The sequence below is a fragment of the Plecotus auritus genome, assembly GCF_963455305.1.
Source record: "Plecotus auritus genome assembly, chromosome: 4".
NCBI classification, from domain to species: Eukaryota; Metazoa; Chordata; class Mammalia; order Chiroptera; family Vespertilionidae; genus Plecotus; species Plecotus auritus.
In genome coordinates this window covers 163,825,522-163,848,206 of record NC_137775.1, presented here as the reverse complement: position 1 = coordinate 163,848,206, position 22,685 = coordinate 163,825,522, and the positions used below count along the sequence as shown (strand labels likewise).

The following is a 22,685-nucleotide window of genomic DNA, read 5'->3' as shown; positions in this document are numbered from 1 at the left end:
CAGCATTCCCCAGAGCACTGAGCCTGAGATATCTATTTAAGGAGGTTTATTGCCCGTAGTGAGATGGATGATTCCATGGGGGTCACAGACCTGGACTTGCCTCTACTTTGCTAGTAATTAGTAATACTAATATTCTGGTAAATGCTTCACCCTTGCAATATTGCTTCCTAGGTTTGACTCGGATTTCTTTTCCTGGTTTTAGAACTTTCTTTCAAATGGAGAGTTAATACTTAGTGCTTGCTAGTGGTCTGACTTTGGGGTTAGAATGAGAATGAAAATGCAATAATATATTTAGGAACCCAGTCTTTAGAAAGTGCTTAATACATAATTTATTTCCTGCCTTAAGAACTCCCCTGAGCAGTATGATTGGAGAGCAAGAGATAAGGGAGGCACTGGGGAGTAATGAACATGTAATTTGGCAAGAAAACTTACCAGAAAGTATATACAACAAATGCTTGGATCCCAGAGGCAGAATGAGACAAATCATGTTTATTGCTCCTATTGGGCAAGAATGTGCCAGCCCAGCTTTCTAATTTTAAAGGTTATGAAAGGTACTGTTTTAGTAACATGAGGAAGGAAGTGTTGTGGACTGAATGTTTGTGTGCCTCCCAAAATTTCAGATGTTGAAGCCCTTACCCCAATTTGATAGTATTTGGAGATGGGACATAATTAGGGTTAAATAAAGTCAAGAGGATGGGTCCCACAAGATGGGATTAAGGTCCTTATAACAGGCACCGGGGAGCTTTCTCTTTTGGCCATGGGAGTACACAGCAAGCAGGTGGTCGTCTGCAAGCCAGAAATACAGTCCTCACCAGACACCTTCATGTAGGACTTCCCAGCCTCCAGAATTGTGGGACATAGATCTCTGTTGTTTTAGCCACATAATCTATGGTATTTTGTTAGGGAAGCTCAGGCTGACAAAGACAGGAAGAGATGGCACTGGAAGAAAAGGCAATTCTTTAAGTATTTAAGAGAAATGATTATTTCTGGCAAATAATAGATACTCAGTAATTGTGGAAGTGATAAAAATGTTTTTTATCTTAATTTAATGATCAATTAGGCTTCTTTAGTCATAGATAAAATTGACTAAGTCAGTTAATATATTAATTTCTAAGTTTCATAATGTTTCAGAAATGTCAAGTGGTTTGATGAGTTCTGGTTTAATTTTAATTCTCAGTCTCGAATTGAAAAATGGTGACATGTGTCTGTCTGTCTCTTTCTCTCTGTCTCTTGGAAGTTACTCATAATCCAGTAAATATGAGCCCTCTGTGGAGAAATAAATTATTCACATCTGGTAACAAGGACAAGTTAATTCAGTTATTTATTTTGAAGGAAATTACCAGGCTCAGCATCCCCTGCTCTGGACAGATAGGGCAGCACACTCTCCAACATGTTCATCTGGTCTTCACTGTGAGCGGCACCTCCCTCCCCTCATAGAGGTATTTTTTCCCGTTGGTCTCTGTCTCAGTGACAGAACTTCATCTCAGATTCTTCTTTTGCCCCAGTCCTTCCCTTGTGTTACTTGGGCTTTTACATTTTTCCTCCCGTGCTCTTTCCCAACAGCCCTCTTCCTTTCTGGACTGGTTTCCTTCAAGTGCCTCTTTCCCCTCCACACCCTCTTTAATCCCTCACTCTGTTTTGCCTTGGCTACACTTTTTCTCAACATTTGTCTTTCTTTGTCTTCCAAGGAGCCCATCCCTGTCATATGTGGGCGAAGTCAGCACCTAAGGGCAAAGCTCCCATCCTGTGTACCTCTTGTTGCTTCTCTGATGGTCTTGGCAGGAGTTTAGATATAGGGGACTAATTGTCAGCCAGCCCCGGTTTTAAATACCCATTATTTTCAGGCAAAGCTTGTCAAGTGCCACAGACCAGTTAAAGCATAAATGGATACAACAATATAAATCAAATCCAGTTTGGCTCTCAGTGTGTGTATATCTATTCATATATACGTATCTGTGCTTGCACTTGAATTACCCTGAAGTTAAGCAAACAGGCAAATTTTGAGATGGGAGAGATAAAGGTGATGGAAAGGAGGGAGAGGAAGCCTTCTTGGTAGGAGGACCAGTAATCCTTCTTACGTATTAAATGAGTGCCAGTTATGGGCAGAGTGGGCAGTAAATCATATGCTCTGGCCCTTACCGGTTTGGCTCAGTGGATAGAGCGTCGGCCTGTGGACTGAAGGGTCCCAGGTTCGATTCCGGTCAAGGGCATGTACCTTGGTTGCAGGCACATCCCTGTTGGGGGGTGTGCAGGAGGCGGCTGATCGATGTTTCTAACTTTCTATCCCTCTCCCTTCCTCTCTGTAAACAATCAATAAAAATATTTTTTTTAAAAAAAATCATGTGCTCTGGCTACAGAAGCAAGTAGGGGTTGGCCTTGTCCTTGGAGAGCTTCCAGTTTGTCTGTAGAGACCAACAAGTAAACGAGTAATCGAAGTGGGTTAGTGTAGGAGTAGGGAAGAGGGGAGGTGAACAGATTGCATGCATGCAATATATGGCAAGAATCCGTGTACAGATTTTTTTCTTCTGATTTTCAAAGTACTTAGTACTCATAATATAATAAGTACAGAATAGTAGGAAAAAAATGCAAAAAACAAATTCTACATAATCTCACCATCCAGAGGAAAGCATAAAATAGTAGTTGTATAAGAATGACCTTTTTGTACAGACATTTTTTGTTGTTGTTTGCTATTTCATCCTAATCTGAAAAATCCAGTGTTTGGGAAATTCAGACCATTCAGAGCACATGTCTTCAAATAGGTACTTCATTGAATATATGGTAAAATAAATATACTGTACTTTAAACCATGTACTTAATTAAGCCTTTTATATATTTAGGCCTAAAGCCATTTTCTTAGCAGTTTTTTACTGACCTTTGGATTCTAATGTTTCCTTGGAAATATAGCTTCTTAACTACGTTTTTTAAACAAGTTTATTAACATGTAATTCACATACCACACAATTCACCAATGCAAATTGTACAAGCCAATGGTTTTTAGTTTAGTATATCCACAGAGTTGTGCAACCATCACCACAATCCATTTTAGAACATTTTCATCAACCAGAAAGAAACCCCATGTCCCCATTAGCAGTCACTCCTCATTTCCCCCCAGGGTGCCCCATCCTAGGCAACCACTAATTGATTTTCTGACTCCGTAGATTTACCTCTTCTATACATATAAACAGAATCACACCATAAATGCATGCTCTTTTGTGACTGGCTTCCTTTATTTAGCATAACGTCCTTGAGGGTCATCCATTTGTAGCCTGTATAGTGCATCATTCCTTTTTATGCCTGCGTGAAAGGCACCACCTTGTATAGCTCTACTACATTCTGTGTAGCCCTTCATCAGTTGGTGGACATCTGGTTGTTTCCACTTCTTGGCTATTATGAATTGTGCTGCTGTGTGCATTCATGTGCAAGTTTTTGTGTGGAAAATACTCGGGTATGATTACCTTTTTTGCATGGTTTTCATTCTCAGATTTCATAAGTATTGTTTTATACATTATAAAAAAGGAACAAGTTTAAAACGAAGTTAATTATCTTCCAGTCTTTTACTCACCCCTGCCTCCTCTTCCCACCTTTCAGCCTTGACTTTACTAGTAATACAAACGTAAAATCATGCTTCTTTTTCCAAGTCATGAACAGTCTTTCACCAAGTTCTGATCCTCTTTCCTTAAATGTCTTCGCATCCTTCCCCATTTTTCTGTCCACCTACTTTGAGGGTCTTGTCATCTCATCCTCTGACCTCTCCCGTTGGCCTTCCTGACTCCATCCCTACCCCTTCCAATTGACTCAGTAAAACCTCTGCCATATTAATCTTCTTAAGCACTGCTGTTTGCTGCTCATTGGAGTCAGACCAGCTTAGCTACTCACTGAGCTGTTTCCTTGGGTAAGTTACTTCTCACCTATTTAAAAAAATGTTAATCAGTCCAGCCGGTGTGGCTTAGTGTTTGAGCGTCAACCTATGAACCAGGAGGTCACGGTTCGATTCCCGATCAGAGCACATGCCCAGGTTGCAGGCTCAATCCCCAGTGCGGGTGCATGCAAGAGGCAGCCGATCAATGATTCTCTCTCATCATTGATGTTCCTATCTCTCTCTCCCTCTCCCTTCCTCTCTGAAATCAATAAAAATATTTTTTTTAAAAAAAAAGTTCATCAGACTGCCTCCCATCATGCTAGTAAAAATTAAGTGATTTCCCTGGTCTCCCACTAGCAAAATGAGATGAACTCTGTTTCATGGCCCTGTGTGTATATATCATGTCTCCCATGGGGACAAGGATTATTATGGTAGTATGTACTATATAGATGTATATTTATTTATAGATGTTCATATTTTAATATATTTGTATTAAAATGTATAATACAGCCAAAACCGGTTTGGCTCAGTGGATAGAGCATCGGCCTGCGGACTGAAGGGTCCCGGGTTCGATTCCGGTCAAGGGCATGTACCTTGGTTGCGGGCACATCTCCAGTAGGAGGTGTGCAGGAGGCAGCTGATCGATGTTTCTCTCTCATCGATGTTTCTAACTCTCTATCCCTCTCCTTTCCTCTCTGTAAAATATCAATAAAATATATTTTTAAAAAAATGTATAATACAATTTAAATATATGTATAGTATATATTAAGGCCACATGTTATTGAATACATATATTTGGAGAGTGGCTTTCTCCCAGCATCTAATGCAGCCCTATGTGCTCAATGAGTGATCACTGAGTTAGTGTTTACAAAATAAATCAATTAGTTGCTTTTTTGCTTAATCTGGTTATTTAAATAAGTGGTAATGTAAGGTAATAAATATTTTTAACAGATACCAGCTCTAGACCTGAACATGGGAGCATGTCTAAAAGAGTGGACATTCCCTGGGCCATATTTTTCAAAAGGTCATTTTATGAATATGGAAAATTTCTCTTCTAATCAAGAAAGGTAACAGCTAAAGCATAGCTGCAGGTCAAGTGCAGGCTACAGAGGTGTTCTATAGGGTGATCTGTGACTTCCTCTTCTTCTCAGTACAATGAAAGTATTATAACTATGCAGAATCTGTCATCTTCCATTCTGCATGAATCATTTCCTTTCTATAACAGACACATCAGCATACACTTCTCATTGCTAGAAAACATACCCTGCTTCTGAACGTTGTTTTCCACTGTTCATTGAGATTGTGAGGGATAGTTATATGTCCTTTCAGTTGTTTGTTTAGAAAGCCATGTCATCTGAAACTTAGTTCCTTTGTAATTTGACCCAAGAAAAATTCTCTTTACTGATAAAAGAGTTTTTAGCTGAACAACATGCACAAGAAGAAGTTAGATTGCCAACTCAAAATTAATTAACCCTTCTTGGAAATTTTGACATTTATTCTTTCTTTTCTTGGTAATAAAGGTGTAAGAGTTGTAACAGGTGCAGAGAATATATAGTGAGCTCAGAGGAAGTCTCAAATATGACTTGGACACCCACTACATGGTGACTAATGCCCCCTTCCTTTCTTGTTCACCACATGAATACTTTATGTTATCATCTGTGTATATCGGTGTCCAGGAACAAAGGAGACAGCTACCATATATGAGTGTGAAAAAGTGTGTGGGTATTTGGTTGCCACTTGCTGGAGGTGTACTGTAAACTGGACATTTTACAAATGAAGCAGATAAGTTCAAAGAGGCTACGAGACTTTCCTAACATCATTCGGGGAGAATTGGCTGGGAGGGGTTCACACACAGGACGTCCATCACCAAAGTTTATGCCCTTCCCCAAGTCAATGAATACCCTAAAAAATCAACATACTAGAGGCATGGAAAACATTAAGGCTTAAACTCTCACAAATTCAAAAGAGCCCTGGGGGAAATCCTTGCTAAAAACCCCCAGTCACCATACTTGTTTTGGCATGACTGTGCCTAAAGGTGATCTGAGAAGAGAACTGACTTCGCTATAGTTTGAAATGAATGCAATCTTGCTATTATATTTTGTAATAATCCCCCGTTAGTTAGGAAAAATGCTTATATGTATAAATGAAAAATGTATTTCTTTCATAGAGTTTATCTTACCAGCATTAAGTAGTATGAAGTATAATGGTGAAGGAAAATACTTGAAGAAAATGCTTGGAAATAACCTAAAATTCTCTTCCATAAAAACTTATAGCAATGTTCAATTTCAGGTGTTTTCCCCCGAATATTGTTTATCTTGTCAAATAAATTGCTTTCAAAGGGTAGCATGGCAAAGACCTTCCAGTAGGCTCCTCTGTAGTTTATGTGGGAATTCCAAATAGAAAGAGGCTCAGGGCCGTGAAAGACAGAAGGGGGTGGTTAATGCAATAGAATGGAACAGTCTCAAAGAGTGAGTGTGGAGAAAATCTTCCATAGAAAAGGAGGATCATAGTGAGGTGACGAGAAAAGAAATGAGGTATAAAATTAGAAGTAGGATTCATGACATTTAGATTCAACAAAGGTCTTTAGCAGATAATGTTTGTGTACCATTACCCAAGCACTTGGTTAAACTACTGGAAAGTCATCTATAGTAAGTAATTGTAGTTTTTGATATAGCAAAATGCACAAAAGTTCCTGACTTTGAAGTCTTGTCCTGTATAACAAAAGGATTTTTAAGTGTGTTTCTTCAGTCAAAGCAATTGCACAGTCTTTATTTGGGAATGTTTTTTGGTAGGTGTAATCTTTCCGTTTCACTATGTAATCCCCCACCCCCTAAAAGAAAGTGTGTATATAAGGAAGAAATATTCTTTAAAACTGTAAAAATAGGCTTCAAATTTACTACTCTGGGTAGACTATCTCTATTGCTAATTTTATCTTTATATAAAGAATTAGTGAGTATGTCACCTGAGAGGAGGTTTATGTCTAAAACCAGACAAGATGGGATAGCTTAGTGGATTCTTTCCCTGCAATGATTTGGAAAAAATGCATGGCTTTTTATCTTTTATGAGCCTCTGTCTCGTGGTATGTAATTGAACATTCCTCTCCCGTCTTCAGTCTTCATGCAGGGCCTCTAGAAAGATTTCTAGCAGGGGCACATTTTTAGACAGGGGGAAGAAACAGTTCAGAGTTATTTTGGACCTCTTCAGCTTGTCTCTCTATCTGGCCATCTCTCTCTCAGTCTCAGTCTTTCACTGTCTCTTATTTCCCCCCTCCACCCCCCACTTGGCTCCTTCAACCCTCTACTTCCTTCCAGCTCAGCTCTATGTCATGGTAATAACCAGCCAAGGCCAACTCATGCATGTGTGTGCCTTAGCTGAATCATTCTCACAATTATAAAATTATTCAAGGCAGTAGAATTAAACTGTCCCTCACCACTACCCAAAGAATATAATCAGCCCTGGCCAGTTTGTCTCAGTGTATAGAGCATCGGCCTGCAGACTAAAAAAGCCGATGCCCAGGTTCAATTCTGGTCAAGGGCACATGCCCAGGTTGCAGGCTCAATCCCCAGTAGGGGACGTGCAGGAAGCAGCCAATCAATGATTCTCTCTCATCATTGATGTTTCTATCTCTCCCTCTCCCTTTCTCTCTGAAATCAATAAAAATATACTTTAAAATAATATAATCAAAGATTATGTTCATATTTGTCCACCTGAAGTATATCATAAATTTATATGAATTAAAGAATATTTAACTCAGCTAACCTGAGGAAGGAGGAAATATTCAAAATAATGTCAATGAAAGTACAGTCCTTGTTTCTTCATTACATGGTGCGCACAGCTTAGAGACCTGATGCAGCCAGGCTTTTTCCCTCAGAGCTCTATTTCAAAACAGACTGTGTCACACGCAGTCCCTGGAGCAGTCTTACTCTCACATCTTCATACTGCACCGTAGCACACCCAAGAGTTCATCCTTTTGGAAGGTTTCATCCTTCCTCTGAATTCATTATACCTTTCCATGTTCCTGACCCTCTTTCATAAAACTGGCTCATACAAAATATTCAGAATTCTCAGCCAGGAAGTCAGTGGGTGGTTCTTGGAGTTTGATCACGTTTGTGTCCAACTACTGGGTCAGCTGAGAATCCTGCTTCCAGTTTGGCCTCTGCCCCATTTCCATTGTCTTGTGACTGTGTATTTTTATGCAAAGATCCATTCTTTAGGGGTTAATTTTAGCCAGAGTTCAGTGGTTTTATATAATTCAAGCCAACACACATGTGCTACAAAGCCAAGTTATCGACCTCAGAGTCACATGCCAGGTCTTCCTAAGGTGGCGAAAGTCGTTCTGATCTGTACACTGAATTGCTGCCTCCAAGTTTCTTGTATTCCATAGAAGGTTTTGCTAAGTATTCACAGAAGAGTGGTTATTAGTCAGACTTTTACTTGCCGCTCTCAGTATTAAAGGATGCCAAGCTGGTGGGCCAGCTCTCACTCCTGGATGGTGAGCACCTCCGGATGGGGGACTACATCACTTGAAAGTCCTCTGCTAAAACATCTAGGCAGATGTAAAAAAAAAAAAATGTAGCAAGCATTTCTTAAGTGCATAATGGAATCAGCAAAAATATTAGAAATATTGTCAAGGGGCAAAAACAAAAGGGAGCTGAAAACTGAAAGAGTGAGGGTGTGAGCCAGGGCTGCTGCTGAGCTTCAGGCGTGGGTTTCAGTGTCCTCCCAGGAAAGAGAGGGTCTAATGCCTTTGCCCAGGAATGACATCCATTCAAGTCGGTCTGCCTGGTGTGCTTCCCAATAGCCATGGCTAATATATGTACTTTAAGTTCCTCCATGATGCTCAAAGGTAGTTTCACCCATGCCTCTATGGATACGTCTTCATTGGTGGAGGGCGGGGGGCGCAGGGAGGGAAGGGAGCTGGCATGGTGACATAGCTACTCTACCAGCTCATCAGATTAAACCGGTGCTCTCTGTTCTCTCTGGGCTTGCTGACCAGGCACAGCCAGTGAAATGCTCAGTGTAGGCAATGGGGGCTGTGTGTTCACAAACGCCTCTGAAGTCCAGAGTTAGGGTTTTGAACTTGTAATGCTTATCTGCCATAATATTGGGAGAAAGGCAGATGTAAAACAAAAAATGGAGCAAGCATTTCTTAAATGGTACAATCAGAAACCCAGAGGTAGCTCACCACAGCATTTGGGACAAGTGGAAGGAGAGAGACTCACGAGGAAGTATTGTGATTGCCTGCCTCGTGGTGAGGAAAGGGTGCTCTGAGGAGGAACTGACCAAAATCAGTTGGAAAGAACACCACATACCCCTGGTTTGAGGCTAGGACAGTGACATGCTCCACCTATCACCAAGTTACGTGGAACTTTGCCGCCAAGGCCTGTATGTGATGGTGGCACTGCTGTTACAGTGACCGTGAGTAGGATTGTCAGGATTATGAAACATGGGCATCGGGTACCACCCGATTCATGAGAGGTTCTTGCCATAAGTGACTTTCAAGATATGTCTCGATTCCTTACTTCCCCACTCTTAAAAGAATATTTTGCTTCCTGTTAAACAATGATAATGACAAATATGATTGAAATGAACCTGAGAAAATTCGTATGTTTAATATGTATCTTTATTCTTGTAGGCCTCTTTTTCGTGGAAGTTCAGATGTGGATCAACTAGGAAAAATCTTGGAGTAAGTAATAACTGTAATTTTACATCTGTGCCCGAGGCATTGGAACATTTACGGTGACTTTCCTCTGACGTTCACATAATGTATTTATCTCTTGTCTCTCCTGCCCCAAGCTGCTGCTGCAGACACTGTTACTATTTGTGTGGTGAGTGGGGACACAGCAGACATGCTGTTTTATGCAGAGTCCGTGATGAAGGGTGGCCTGACCACTCTGTTCCCGAGGCTTGTATGTTGCTCGTGTGGATTGTTGCGCTGCTCCTCCTTCTTTGCTTGGCTGACCTCCTGTTCTTTAGTTCAGGTGTGTTGTCTGCCTGGTGTCATTTCAGATGCATCCACCATCAGAAGTGGGGTGCGTGGTGGCCTGGTAGCCAATCCTTGCCCACTGGGCTTCCTGTCCCCATTGGGTATCCTTTAGTCATCCAGGTGGCTTTGGCATTGTTTTCCTGGATGAAGAATGGTATGCGACAGAATCCATTTTTCTTTGGAGCACTGAAATAGGAAATGAGAATCCTAGGTTCTAATCCTAGGTCTTTGGCTAAATAACTGTAATCTTGAGTAAGTCATTTAACATACCCTAAAAAGAGCTTCCACAGTGCCTGCTGCATAGTCAATGCTTTAAAAATGTTAGCTGTTTTTATAATTAATTAGTAATTGTTTAACCATTTTGTTCCTCGACTTCTTTACCTGAGAAATGGAACTTTGGGCTTAAATTTTCTTTATGTTCCCTTTTTGTGCTTCAGTTCCTTGGTTCCAGTTGTCTGTTACATAGCTCCTCGCTGATTTGTAGAGTCCCATTCATGTCTGCATGTGTGCATGTGAGGGTATGGATGCTTTCATGTTTCTAGAATATAAAAGGGGGGGCTTTTCTTCTCACAAAGCATGCAGTATGGCATCCTTTGGGGATTTGTGCATTTGCCAAGTCCCATCAAAATTGGGGTGGAGTAGGAAGAAAGTGGGAGTTGCAGAACACATAAAAAAAAAAGCCCTGATCATTGGTCTGTGACATTTTCTAGGAATCCTGGTGATTTTTATGATATTTGTAGTCTGTAAAACTGGGGAGAAGTACCCCTGGAGAAAAGGATTCTATTTTAACCCCATCTGTCCAAGCATGACTGCTTAAAACAGTTGGAACACAACCGGAACCTGACTTGGTTCTTTGGGTAACTGGAAACAGCTCCCGTAGACATCTGTTAGCACCAGTGCCACTGCTGAGTCAGACCCCGGTGGCTTTGAGGTCTGAAAAACATTTACTCATTTTATTGTCTGGGGGCTGCCTGGGTCCCGGGCAACTGCCACAGCTGCTGCTCCTCCTGCTGCTACTGAACACTCTTGTCCGATGGGTGGCTCAGGACAGAACTGGCTTCTGAATGTCCAGTTCTTTGTCAGTGAGTGATGAACTCCATCTACTCTTCCCATCCCTGTTAAATATAGTTGAGGAACTGTGATCTTGAAGAGGGACGTGGGAAAGTCAGACCCTCTGTGGGAAGGAAAGCAGCTTGCCAGGCAGTGAAGCCCTCCACCTGCTTTCCCTGCTGACACCACCTGGGCATCTGGTCCACCTCCAGCCCTGGCATCTTCAATCTTATTAACATTGCTGGTGCCCCTGGGTATAACATAGCCAGTGAGAGGGACCAGGAGCAACCTTTGCTCAGCCTGGTTGACTTGCTTCCAAGGGAAAGCTGGTTCCACCCTTGGCAAAGGCCTGAGATCCTAGGTTGCAAGCAGAAAGAAGCCATAAAGTCCTACATGTTCTGTGCCTTTACATTTTACTTCTTGGTTGTTTCCTCTAAATACAGTTATTACTTTGGCGTAGAGAAAAGGGACAATACTGCACCCTAGTGTCACTTCTAAAGTACGTGAAAAATGATTTCTGTCCCCACCTTCACTGCCAATTATAGGTTTTGTGCTCTGTCATTCTTTCCGGTACAAATGTCAACTTTTAAGGCTTATATTCAGCTGTCCAAATACTGAAATTTGATGCAGGCACTTTTTAATGGGCCTATCGGAATTTCACCACGCTCACATATGGGCCATAAAAGCTCATACTGTATGAAACTGAATTATTTTTAAAGAAAGTTATATTCACATTCTCTTTAAGGGGAAAAAATGTTTGTGTTTAGGAAGATTTATACTTTCAAAGAACAGCAAGTACTTTGAAAGTGAAACTGAATGCTTTTCGCCTGTGGCATTTTGGAGCATTTTTAAGACCAGAGTCATCGTTAAATAGAACCAAAATATTGGGTTTGGAATAAGGAGAATTGGGTGCACTCCAGGCTCTGTGGCTAAACTTGCTATGTGTGGCTTTAGCAGTCCATTTCATTCCTGTAACTCAGTTTCCCCATCTATAAAACAGAAATAGTAATACCTGAATAGTAGTAGTAATAGATGTCATGAGAGGTTGTTAGAGGGATCAGGGGAGGTGTTAGACTTACAAACACTTTTAAAAGTTATTTATGTAAACATGTATATAATTATGTACCACATATACATACAGAGTCCCTATTTTTCGGACGGCTTTTGGCATTCAGCTGCCCATATTGCCAGATTTAACTCAATATAAATATATTGAAAGCTACAAATAAAAAGATTTTAAATTATTACTAGTAGTTATTGTAACCAGTTTCTAGGTGACTAACTGGTGATGGTATGCAGATATATTAATATAAAAATGGCTAAAAAATAAAAATGAATGAAAGAAAAATTTTAAAGTTCTTTAATAAGCATTCTTCTTTTCTTTCTCTCCCATTCTCATTCTACCCAAACACATACATATTCATTTCCTTGAATAATTCATAGTGAGGTTTTTTTCTTCTTTGTACTCTTACTCTAGATCAGTGGTTCTCAACCTTTTTAATGCCGCGACCCTTTAATACAGTTCCTCATGTTGTGGTGACCCCCAACCATAAAATTATTATTCGCGACCCAAGGTTGAGAACCGCTAGCAGGGTCACCTAAGACCATTGGAAAACATAGATATTTACATTAAGATTCATTAACAGTAGCAAAATTACAGTTATGAAGTAGCAATGAAAATAATTTTATGGTTGGGGGTCACCACAACATGAGGAACTGTATTAAAGGGTCGTGGCATTAAAAAGGTTGAGAACCACTGCTCTAGATCTTGCTATTAAGAAAATTTTGTACCATTAAGAAAATTTTGTTGCCATTTCCATTCATTTGTTCCAGTAAATGTGTCCCTGACTCTGTCTTTATCTGCCTCGATAACATGGCTCTCCCAGTGTATCCTACAGAGGTAGGATTGTCTTTGCCCAGACGTCCGCTGATGGGTACAGTTTTGACACACTGTCTGCTCTATCCAGGGGAGGTCTAGGACCTGGGCTCCGTTTAGGTAAGAGAAGGAGAACAAAGCCCTATAGAGATCCTGTGACATTTAGCACCACATCTTCCTGAAACTTGGAAATCCATTCAGGAGAACTCACCCCTCTGGACCTTAGTCCCAGCGAGGGCAGTCCAAGAAGACCCTAATGCAGGCAGGCCAGCAGCATTTCTAACGGTAGTTTAAATCGTTCATCAGTATTTGAATAGTCATAGATTCTGTTCACTAAATTATAATTTTTTTTAGTTTAGCATTATTCAGTCTATGTGAGACATAAGTTTTTGCATCCCCTGATTTCCTTTGTTCAAACCTACTTACTACCTATGCACACGCTATAAATAATATCTACATAATGTATGTTATGTTGTTTAAAGCCACTGACCTACAATATTTCTGAAGAACCTTAAGTTATGCATTGGTAAAACTCAAGCAGTTCATATGTTAAGGTGGTAGTGCCAACACATTTGAGATTAACATTATTTCCCTCTTATCCTATATAATAAAGAGGTAATATCCAAATTGACTGTCACGCCCTCACTAGATGGCTGCCTATGACCAGGCCAGCAGAGGGGAGAAGTTGGAGGTGATTAGACTGGCAGGGGGGCAGTGAGGGGCGACCAGGCTGGCAGAGGGGGCAGTAAGGGGTGACCAGGCCAGCGGTGGGGGGCAGTTAGGGGCGATCAGGCCGGCACACAGAGGCAGTGAGGGGTGATCAGGCCAGCAGGGAGGGGCCAGTTAGGGGGTGACCAGGCTGGCGGGGGGGCAGTTAGGGGTGATCAGGCCAGCAGCGAGGGGGCAGTTAGGGGGTGACCAGGCCGGCAGGGGGGGCAGTTAGGGGTGATCAGGCCAGCACACAGAGGCAGTGAGGGGCGATCAGGCCGGGGGTGGGCCGTGAGGGGCGACCAGGCAGGCAGGCAGGTGAGTGATTAGGAGCCAGTGGTCCAGGATTGTGAGAGGGATGTCTGACTGCCAGTTTAGGCCTGATCCTAGGAGTCGGACATCCCCCAAAGGGTCCCGGATTGGAGAGGGTGCAGGCTGGGCTGAGGGGACCTCCCCGCCATGCACGAATTTCGTGCACCAGGCCTCTAATGGATAATAATAATGGGTAATGTATTGATGTTGACAAGTACTCATTGTATAAAAAAGACACTGAAATTCATAGAAGTTAAGCAATTTCTCCTTACCTACCCATAAGTGTCAGGTGCAGAATTTGAACCCAGGTCTGCCTATTTCCAAAGCCTGTGTTGTTTTTATATTATTTGATGCTCTGTCCACATTTCTGGACTCAGAATCATTTTCAGGGAAAACATAAATGATACTGTTTTTATTTATTTGCTCACTTTGGAATACCTTGAAATAGTTATGCAATAAAAACATATAAATTAATTTTGATACTAAATTATAAAATAGTGTTTGCATAACACAGGACTAACATACCTTTCAGCCTCTTCTTTTTGTCTGATTCTAATGGATGTAGTTGGGGAATTAATTTTAACCAAGAGTGCAACCAAATTTATGTGTTAAGAAATGATGTTACATGAGCATCATAAAAGCAGGTCAATACCAAAGTGCTTGATCAGCACACAAAAAGCAATCTTAGGCATAAAGGAAAATGTTCTGTGCCCATGTGAGTCTACTTTTAATATATAGGTCCTGCCCTATCTGTATGTCAGGGCTTATTGGTAATTGAATATTTTCCATTTCTTCATTATCTCTTCTGTTTACCCTCTGCTTCCAGAGTAATCTCTTATCTCTTCCCAGCGAATTTTACAGTTCTCCTGTGAGATTACCCTCTACCCCAGGCGTCCTCAAACTACGGCCTGCGGGCCACATGCAGCCCACCGAGGACATTTATCCGGCCCGCCGGGTGCTGCTGCCTGTCCTGCTTAGCAGCCAACTTGTCCCAGGCCCGCAGTGCGCATAGGAATTTGTTCATAGTTGTTTTTTTTAAAACTATAGTCCGGCCCTCCAACGGTCTGAGGGACAGTGAACTGGCCCCCTGTTTAAAAAGTTTGAGGACCCCTGCTCTACCCCATGATCACCATATTGCAGCTGAACAGAGAGAAATGAGCATCCTGCCAGTCATACAAGTGAGGGGCTCCAGGGCTCTGTGTCCCCGGTGCCTGCCCCTTAGACTTTACCTTCATCTAGAATTTGGTGGGAAAATAGCTTCTGCACAGCAGCTGATGTTCACATGTGGTTTTCTTTTGTAGCGTAATTGGACTCCCAGGAGAAGAGGACTGGCCGAGAGATGTTGCGCTTCCCAGGCAGGCTTTTCACTCAAAATCTCCTCAACCTATTGAGAATTTTGTAAGCGACATTGATGAACAAGGCAAAGACCTACTTCTGGTAAGTTCAGGCGATGCAGAGTTGATCTGCACTGTGCTGATGAGTGACTTACCCTGTCCTCTCTGGGTGGTGGGGACAGCATCAGTTCAGCATCAGGTGCCACAGCCTCACGAGGCATGGGCCGCAACCTCTCTGCAGCTCTCCTTCCCATACCTAGACCGGAAGGAGTCAGTGCTCCCATTCTGTAGTGTATTCTGAATTTCAAATATAGACCTAAGAGTCTATAGGTCTTAGTAGAAATGTTGTGCTTCAGCTCTGTGTGGGCACAGCCAGTGATTGGCATGTCTGCAGAGCTGTTGATTTTCCCAGTAGAAACTCACTCCATCTTCCCCTGATGGTGGCTCATTTTCTGATGCTTAGGCAATGGTTCCCTTCACTGCCAAGTTATGAATAAGGACAGCTAAACTTCCTCCCCACTGTTTGTTTCTAAGGCCTGTATCCTTAGAAATAAATTAATTAAAAGTCAGAATATTGGCCTCGACAAAGTCTCACAATATATACAGACTTGCTGACTCATCTGCTATTTAGGAAAAGTTTTGCTTGATTTCAAATAACACAGGCAAGTACTGACATTACCTTAAGAAAAGGGGGTTTGATGGGATGTTTCATGTGGCCTGGAAATGGGAAGCCATTCAGAGTAGAAGTGCTCTGTCTCTGTCCTGTGCATCACCTGCTCTTAGCACCTCTGCTTTTCTCTGCCTTTTCTCCACCTCATTGATTCTTTTCAGTTGTACTGTGTGGGCCCTTGACTATCAGAACTTCAAATAACTCATGGATTCTTCCAGCTTTAACCCCCATTTGCCCTGTCAGTATTTCCTACATCATATTCCAAAAAGGAAGAATCTGACTGACATATTTTACCTTTTTGCCAGGCTGCTGATCCAGTCAGCTGTGCTGGGAAGGGGAAGGGATCGTGGGGTATAAAATATGGCCACCATAGGCTTTCCTTTTCAGCAGGAACTTTGAATGACAGACAGTGTCACCTGCTCATTTAGGGTGCCCCCTTAGCAGTGGTGGCTTTCAAAGTCAGACAACACACTAGTGCTGGACTGGGAAAGTAGCAGGAGACAAAGAAGAAAAATGAACAAAGAAACGTACCAAAGAGAGAAGGAAGGAGCAAGCTGAGGAATAAAAAGCAGAGCCAGTGACATCGGGGCTAGGGGAAATTTAAGCATAAAGCATAGTATCCACAGGCGTTCAGAGAAAGGACAGCCCGAAACGACACAGCTCGGAACTGTCTGAAGCTGCCTGTGGGACCCAGGCTAGAACCAGAAAGCAGAAGACGGGCCACTTGGTGCAAGATAGGCAGCCGTGCCCCCAGCAGCACCCGTTGCGTCTATTGGAAATCATTTACTAAGGGAGAAAAGTGAAGACTGTGTTAGAAAGTTTGTGTTATTTAAGAAACGATTAGCATTTGGAAGTTTAGCACGTTAAGTTATTCTTCATTTTCATCTGGAAAAAAAGGTTGGCTTTATACCATGCCTCAGTCATATATGTATGGACATATAGACATCAACATTTATAAATGCTCTTATATATATACAAGGGTGGGCGAAAACAGGTTTGAGTTGTGACATTCTTTTGTGTTAGTAAAGCTATTGTCATCATAACCTACATGTCTTTTTCCATACAAGCAACTATAGACCTACTTTTGCCCACCCCTGTATATAAGACAATTCAGGGGGAAAGTTATTTTTAACAACTGAAATCGACACATCTTTTCGAGTTTTGTCCCCTTGGTTATGGTTAACTTGGGAGGCTAAATACTTATTCCAAATATGCTTTTGCTGGGAAAAAAAAAAAACAAAAATGTTAGATCTCCTGCTATCTGACTGTTTTTGGAGCCTGAGGCACTTTTTTTTTTTTGTCATTGTATTTAGTCTGCTTTTGCTGCATAACAAATAACAAAACAAAAAAACACTAGCATATAACAGTGAGCATTTCTTTCTTGCTCACGGGTCTGCAGATTGGCAGAGGCTGCTCTCCTCCGGCCTTCAGGTCAAGTACAGGTCTTTCCATGAGCCTTATTCTGGGGCCCAGGCCAGATAGGTTCAGCTCTTTGGAGCATGTTTTTCTCCTGGGAGAAGGCGGATACTCCCAAAAGGGCAAGCAGAAGCATGTGAAGGCCTAGGCTCGGAAAGCCACCCTGCTCCTTCTGTCCTCATCCCACTGGCCAGAGCACGTTCCCTGGTCAAGGCCAACCTTGGGAGAGGAAAGAATGCTCTCACCATGGAGGGAGGGAAGGGAAGAAAGGGATTATATGCTGGAAAAGTTCAGATCCTCTTAAGTTGTAATTTCAAACGCTCATTTTATAAGTCAGTGTTTTGAGGAAGTAAATTAAATGTTCTTGCAGAAACAATATTATTACATAAGATTTTTTTTAATATTCAAGCCAGCCAGTGGCACCTTTGGAGTAGAGCAATAATAGATCTTAGCCACATTTCGCAACAATATTTCTATAGGACATAATGCATTAAGACTTCCAACTTGAGATTCTCACACACCCTCACATTAGGCTAAGGAATTCTCCTCCTCTCTCCCCTCTTTCCAGCTCTAAGCCATCAGTATAACTGTGGGAACAGGGCTTCCTCCCAGAGAAGCCTCTAGGGACGTCTCTGTATCTTGAACACATTCCCACAACTTTTTTTAAAATATATTTTTATTGATTTCAGAGAGGAAGGGAGAGGGAGGGAGAGATAGAAACATCATTGATTGGCTGCCTCCTGCACAACCCACACTGGAGATCGAGACCACAACCCGGGCATGTGCCCTGACCGAGACTCGCTCTGTGACCTCTTGATTCATAGGTCAATGCTCAACCACTGAGCCACACAAGCTGGGCTCCACAATTTTTTATTTCTTCTTTTCTGTGTTCTGGGGATTAAACTGGCTGCTTCTTTTTCTAATGCCACTACCTAACTTTCTTCTTCCTAGACTTTGGGAAGAGAGAGCTCTGTCTCAAGAATTTTGCCCCTACTCTCCTGTCCTTTGGGAGCTCGTCCCTCCTTGTAAAGCTTTTCTCAAAATGCTTATTGCTATTAGAGACAGCAGAACCATTCAGGGAACGAGCTCCTTCCTCGGCTTGTCCTTTTGCTCTTTGGTTTTCAGAAGACACTATGAGGAGGCTAGCACCCATGGACTGGTAGGGAGCTCAGGATGAATAAGATTTCTGTGGACCCAGAAATTATATGTAGAATTTTCTATCTGTACATGTTTTCCTAGGTCAATCACGTTTAACAGAGCTCCTGAAGAGCAGAAACCCAGATTAAATGGAAGTGGTCTGCCTAGCCATAATAATGTTAAGTCTTTAGATTACATAGAAGACTCAAATGCAGAGACATGTCAGATACCCAGCTCACTTCAGTGCCTCTTGCCTCACAAAGATGGAAAAGCTGTTATAGCTTCCCTGCTACCTGTGAACTCCCAGGGCAATGCTTGCCACCTGCTGGGTACTCCGGAGGTGTTGGTGGAAGGAGAAGTGTGGACTTGAAGAACAAGATTGCTTGGGGTTGAATTGGAAATGGACTGAGATTAGGGAAATTTTCTGGCTCATTGATTAGGAATCAACAGTGTGGGAATAGAGATCGCTGCTCCACGGGCTCACCTTTTCCTCTTTTCACCTTCTACCTGCACTTTGAGTTGACAGCCTGGAATAGAGTTTAGTGACTTGAATTGAATCTAACGGATTCCTTCTAGGGACGCTGCTAGCCCATATGGCACCTTGATGTGAGTGAGAAAGAAGGCATCCCTCTGCTGGTGTAGCCCTGGGGCAGGGTGCAGGGCTTGCTAGTAGACTATGATAATTAGGATCTACATTTTAGCCTGACTCGCCTCCTCCTTAATAGAGAAAGCCTTTATTTCCTGGCTTGACATGTGTTTGTTTTTTGTTCTTATTTTGTTTTGTTTTTTATTTTAGAAATTTGTCAGAAACTGTTTTAAGTTTGGTAAGCAGTTCAGTAATTACCCTTTACACTTGAACAACCTTGCCATTCTCTGCTCATTGACAAACCTTGTAGGAAGACTTCAGAGATAGGGTGAAGTCTCTGACGATGGCACAAAGTGTGTTAGCATTAGAAAAATCACTACCTAAAGAAAATGACATGCCTACTACACTAATAATAATATATTTTAAAGGACCCGGGGTGGGTTACAGAGAAATTCTGGGTAGTAACAGTCCACAGGCAACCCAAAAGGTGTTGCCTTTCTCTGAGGGGCATTTTATACATTAAGGACATATATAAAATGAGAACTATCTATAGTAAGCATGTCAAACTTGCAGCCCAGCCAATATAACGGTATGTAAGAAACGTTTTAATAAAAATTTAATAACTTAATTTTTACAATATCCTATTATACATAATTTTTAATAACAAACTACAATGTTCACCAATGACTGATTACTATAATCGTGTTGCATTCATTTTCCTTAGCGCCTTACGCGCAGGCGCACCATTTCTCTCCACTAATACCAGCAGCGGATATTTTAGCAGCCGATTGCTGCGTCATTAGTCTTGTACCGACTTGTTTGGTGTGCACAACAGGAAATATTTCGCTTTCGGAGAAAAGAAACAGGTTTATTTGCGTTATGCTTATTAATTTGTGCCGCCATTCTGTGTCTGGTAAGTTAATGTTCAAGAAAAAATATTAATTTTTATTAAAATGTTCTATTATTTTATGTTAACGATTGATTAGTCATTTATTTCAGCATGTCTCTATCGAAATAATCCTACGTTTCTATGAAAATTGAAGCTTTTTTTTTTTTTTTGCGGCCCACATAAACTTAAACCTTGTTTATTTGGCCCATGTTAGCCTTTGAGTTTGACATGCTTGGTCTACACTACAGTGTACTTAGTGTCCCTTGAAATAGATACTCATTCTCATTAGAGACACACATAATGCATGGCAGTGAAGATGTAACTACCCGGGCACATTTTTTTAAATATATTTTATTGATTTTTTACAGAGAGGAAAGGAGAGGGATAGAGAGTTAGAAACATCGATGAGAGAGAAACATCAATGAGCCGCCTCCTGCACACCCCCTACTGGGGATGTGCCCGCAACCGAGGTACATGCCCTTGACCGGAATGGAACCTGGGACCCTTCAGTCCACAGGCAGACGCTCTATCCACTGAGCCAAAATGGTTAGGGCCACATTTTTTTAAAGGGATTTGTTTTATGTCAATCAATTTTTTTTTTTTCTTTTTCACAGAAGTGCTTGACATTTAATCCAGCCAAAAGAATATCTGCCTACGGTGCCCTGTCTCACCCATACTTCCACGACCTGGAGAGGCGCAAGGAGAACCTGGATTCCCACCTGCCGCCCAGCCAGAACAGCTCAGAGATGAATATAGCCTGAGCTCCCAGCCACTGCCTGGAGCGGATCCCCTGGAGAGCACCTTCGGTGTCTGGCGGGTCCCCCTGCGTAAGCCCTTGCAGAGCTGTGGAAGATCACCGGCTGGGGACCTGCTAGCTGCCTCTTCTGGATGGGCTCTGCTTCTCCGAGTAAACCGCTTAGTTTACTGTTGGAAATCAATGCAAGAGTGATTGCAGCTTTATGTTCATTCGTTGTGTGTTTGTCTGTCTGTTTGTTTGTTTGTTTGAAAAACCTGGAAAAATTCCAGAAGAGAAGCTGCTGACCAATCGTGCTGCCATTTCATTTTTCTAACCTTGAATGCTGCCAGTGTGAAGTGAGCAATCCAGGCACAGCTGATTGTGATGGATCTCCCTGCAGCTGCTGGGCCTGATTTGGTACTTTTGAGTGAACGTGTTGAGTGAGTGTGTGTGTGATTTTTGATCTCTTAAAGGGTTACTCTCTGTAAACGACAAGAATAATTGAATTCTGGGGATTCAAAGTGACCCATAAATAACAGACATCTGTTGACCCAAGGTGGTTCACCAGAATGGGCTCTTCCAATTAGAGAGTTGAGCCTATGTCCTCAGAATTTCTCTTTTGGCCACAAGAGGTAAATTTGTTAGCAGTGAAATGTTCACTATCTAGATGAAGTTTTAGACACACATCAAAGAGGGGAAAAAAATTTTTGTATCTTTAAGAGACCTATTTTTTAAAGCACACATTTCATTTACTCTTCCAAAAGCTGAATTTACTCATTCTAAGTACATTTTAACCTGTATAATATGCTTTATTTTTTCTTTTTCAAAAATACCCTATAAGCTCCTTTCTTACTTGCTATAGTTTTAGGGGATGTACCTCAAATAGGTCCTAAACATAGAGAAAGCCTTTATTTCCTGGTTTGAAATGTATTTCCTTTTTGGTTCTTTTGTTGTTGTTGTGGATTTTAGGAATTTGTCAGAAACTGTTTCCTAGTTTGGTTTAGAGCGTAGTTCTCTGACTAGAGACAGGAATGCCATTTAAGTTTTTCCCACCTGTGACACTGTACTCTTTCTACAATGCACTGCCTTGTTTGCGAAGTATCCATCTTATCTACCCCCCGCGCCTCTGATAAATATTACTATCCTTACATTACCGATAACAGATCACTTAAGCTGTTTGCATGCACTTTCTTTCTTCTTTCTTTCTTTCAATGAACCTTTCGTAAACAGATTCAGATTATGGTTCATGGCTCTAATTCCACGATCCTAACAGGGTCCCTATGCTCTCCCTCTAATGCAATCTTCCTACCTGTCATTCCCTGTTGTTGCCTAAGCAATGATGGAAGACTGGTTCTTCTCTATCACCAGCACATAGATGGCTTTAAACTGTTACTTAGTGTTTTATGTTTTTATGGAGTGTATTGTCAGTGTAGTATCTGAGGAAATATCTTTAACTATTTTTTTAGAAAGAAATATTTACTCTCATCTTTCCTCCTTCCTTCAGGCTGTGCTCATTTCCAGTGCCTCGTGCACACTCCTGCTCTCTGCGGAGCCAGCCTGACTCGGGCATTGTGAACAGCTTTACTCTTCCTCTTGCCATTTTCTCTGTAGATACTTTATATTTCATGCCATCTCTGCCTTATTTGTGGTGAGTGCTCATTTGGCTCTAATAACCAGAAGACACAGATTAAGTATGTTTGAGGAATTTTAGCTGCTTTGCCTTCTGACTCATGTTTTGAGTTCATGCAACCATTAGACCGTGTTTTAGGGTTAGAGTTTTCAATGAAGGGACATTGCTTCGCTGAGTAGAAAATATTCCAGGTGATGTTTGTGTATAGTCAAGCCTTACCGAATTCCTTACAGCTTAATATTGTATATGACTGTCTTGAACAAGAGAAAAATTGGGAGTTTTCTCCTTGACAGTTTTTAGGATCAGGAACCATTCTTTTTAATACATTTTTTTAAATAGTGTTCTGATTCAGTAACTTGAAGAGCAGGAAAATTATTCTAAAGTAAGATATGGTGTTGCCCTATGAGCCAGGAGATCACAGTTCAGTTCCTGGTCAGGGCACATACCTAGGTTGCAGGCTTGATCCCCAGTAGGGGGCGTGCAGGAGGCAGCCGAT

The 22,685-nt window shown here is 41.7% G+C and overlaps 1 protein-coding gene across 1 annotated transcript in view; it reads left to right on the top strand.

The window, feature by feature from the left end:
- CDK6 (cyclin dependent kinase 6) overlaps positions 1–21,247 on the top strand; it is a 212,900-nt gene extending 191,653 nt beyond the window's left edge. The window contains exons 5-7 of the mRNA XM_080664534.1: positions 9,495–9,545; positions 15,093–15,228; positions 20,438–21,247. Coding sequence (XP_080520660.1) covers positions 9,495–9,545; positions 15,093–15,228; positions 20,438–20,584 — 334 coding nt within the window. The 3' untranslated portion in view covers positions 20,585–21,247. The remainder of the gene's footprint in view (positions 1–9,494; positions 9,546–15,092; positions 15,229–20,437) is intronic.
- Positions 21,248–22,685: the final 1,438 nt, after the last annotated feature.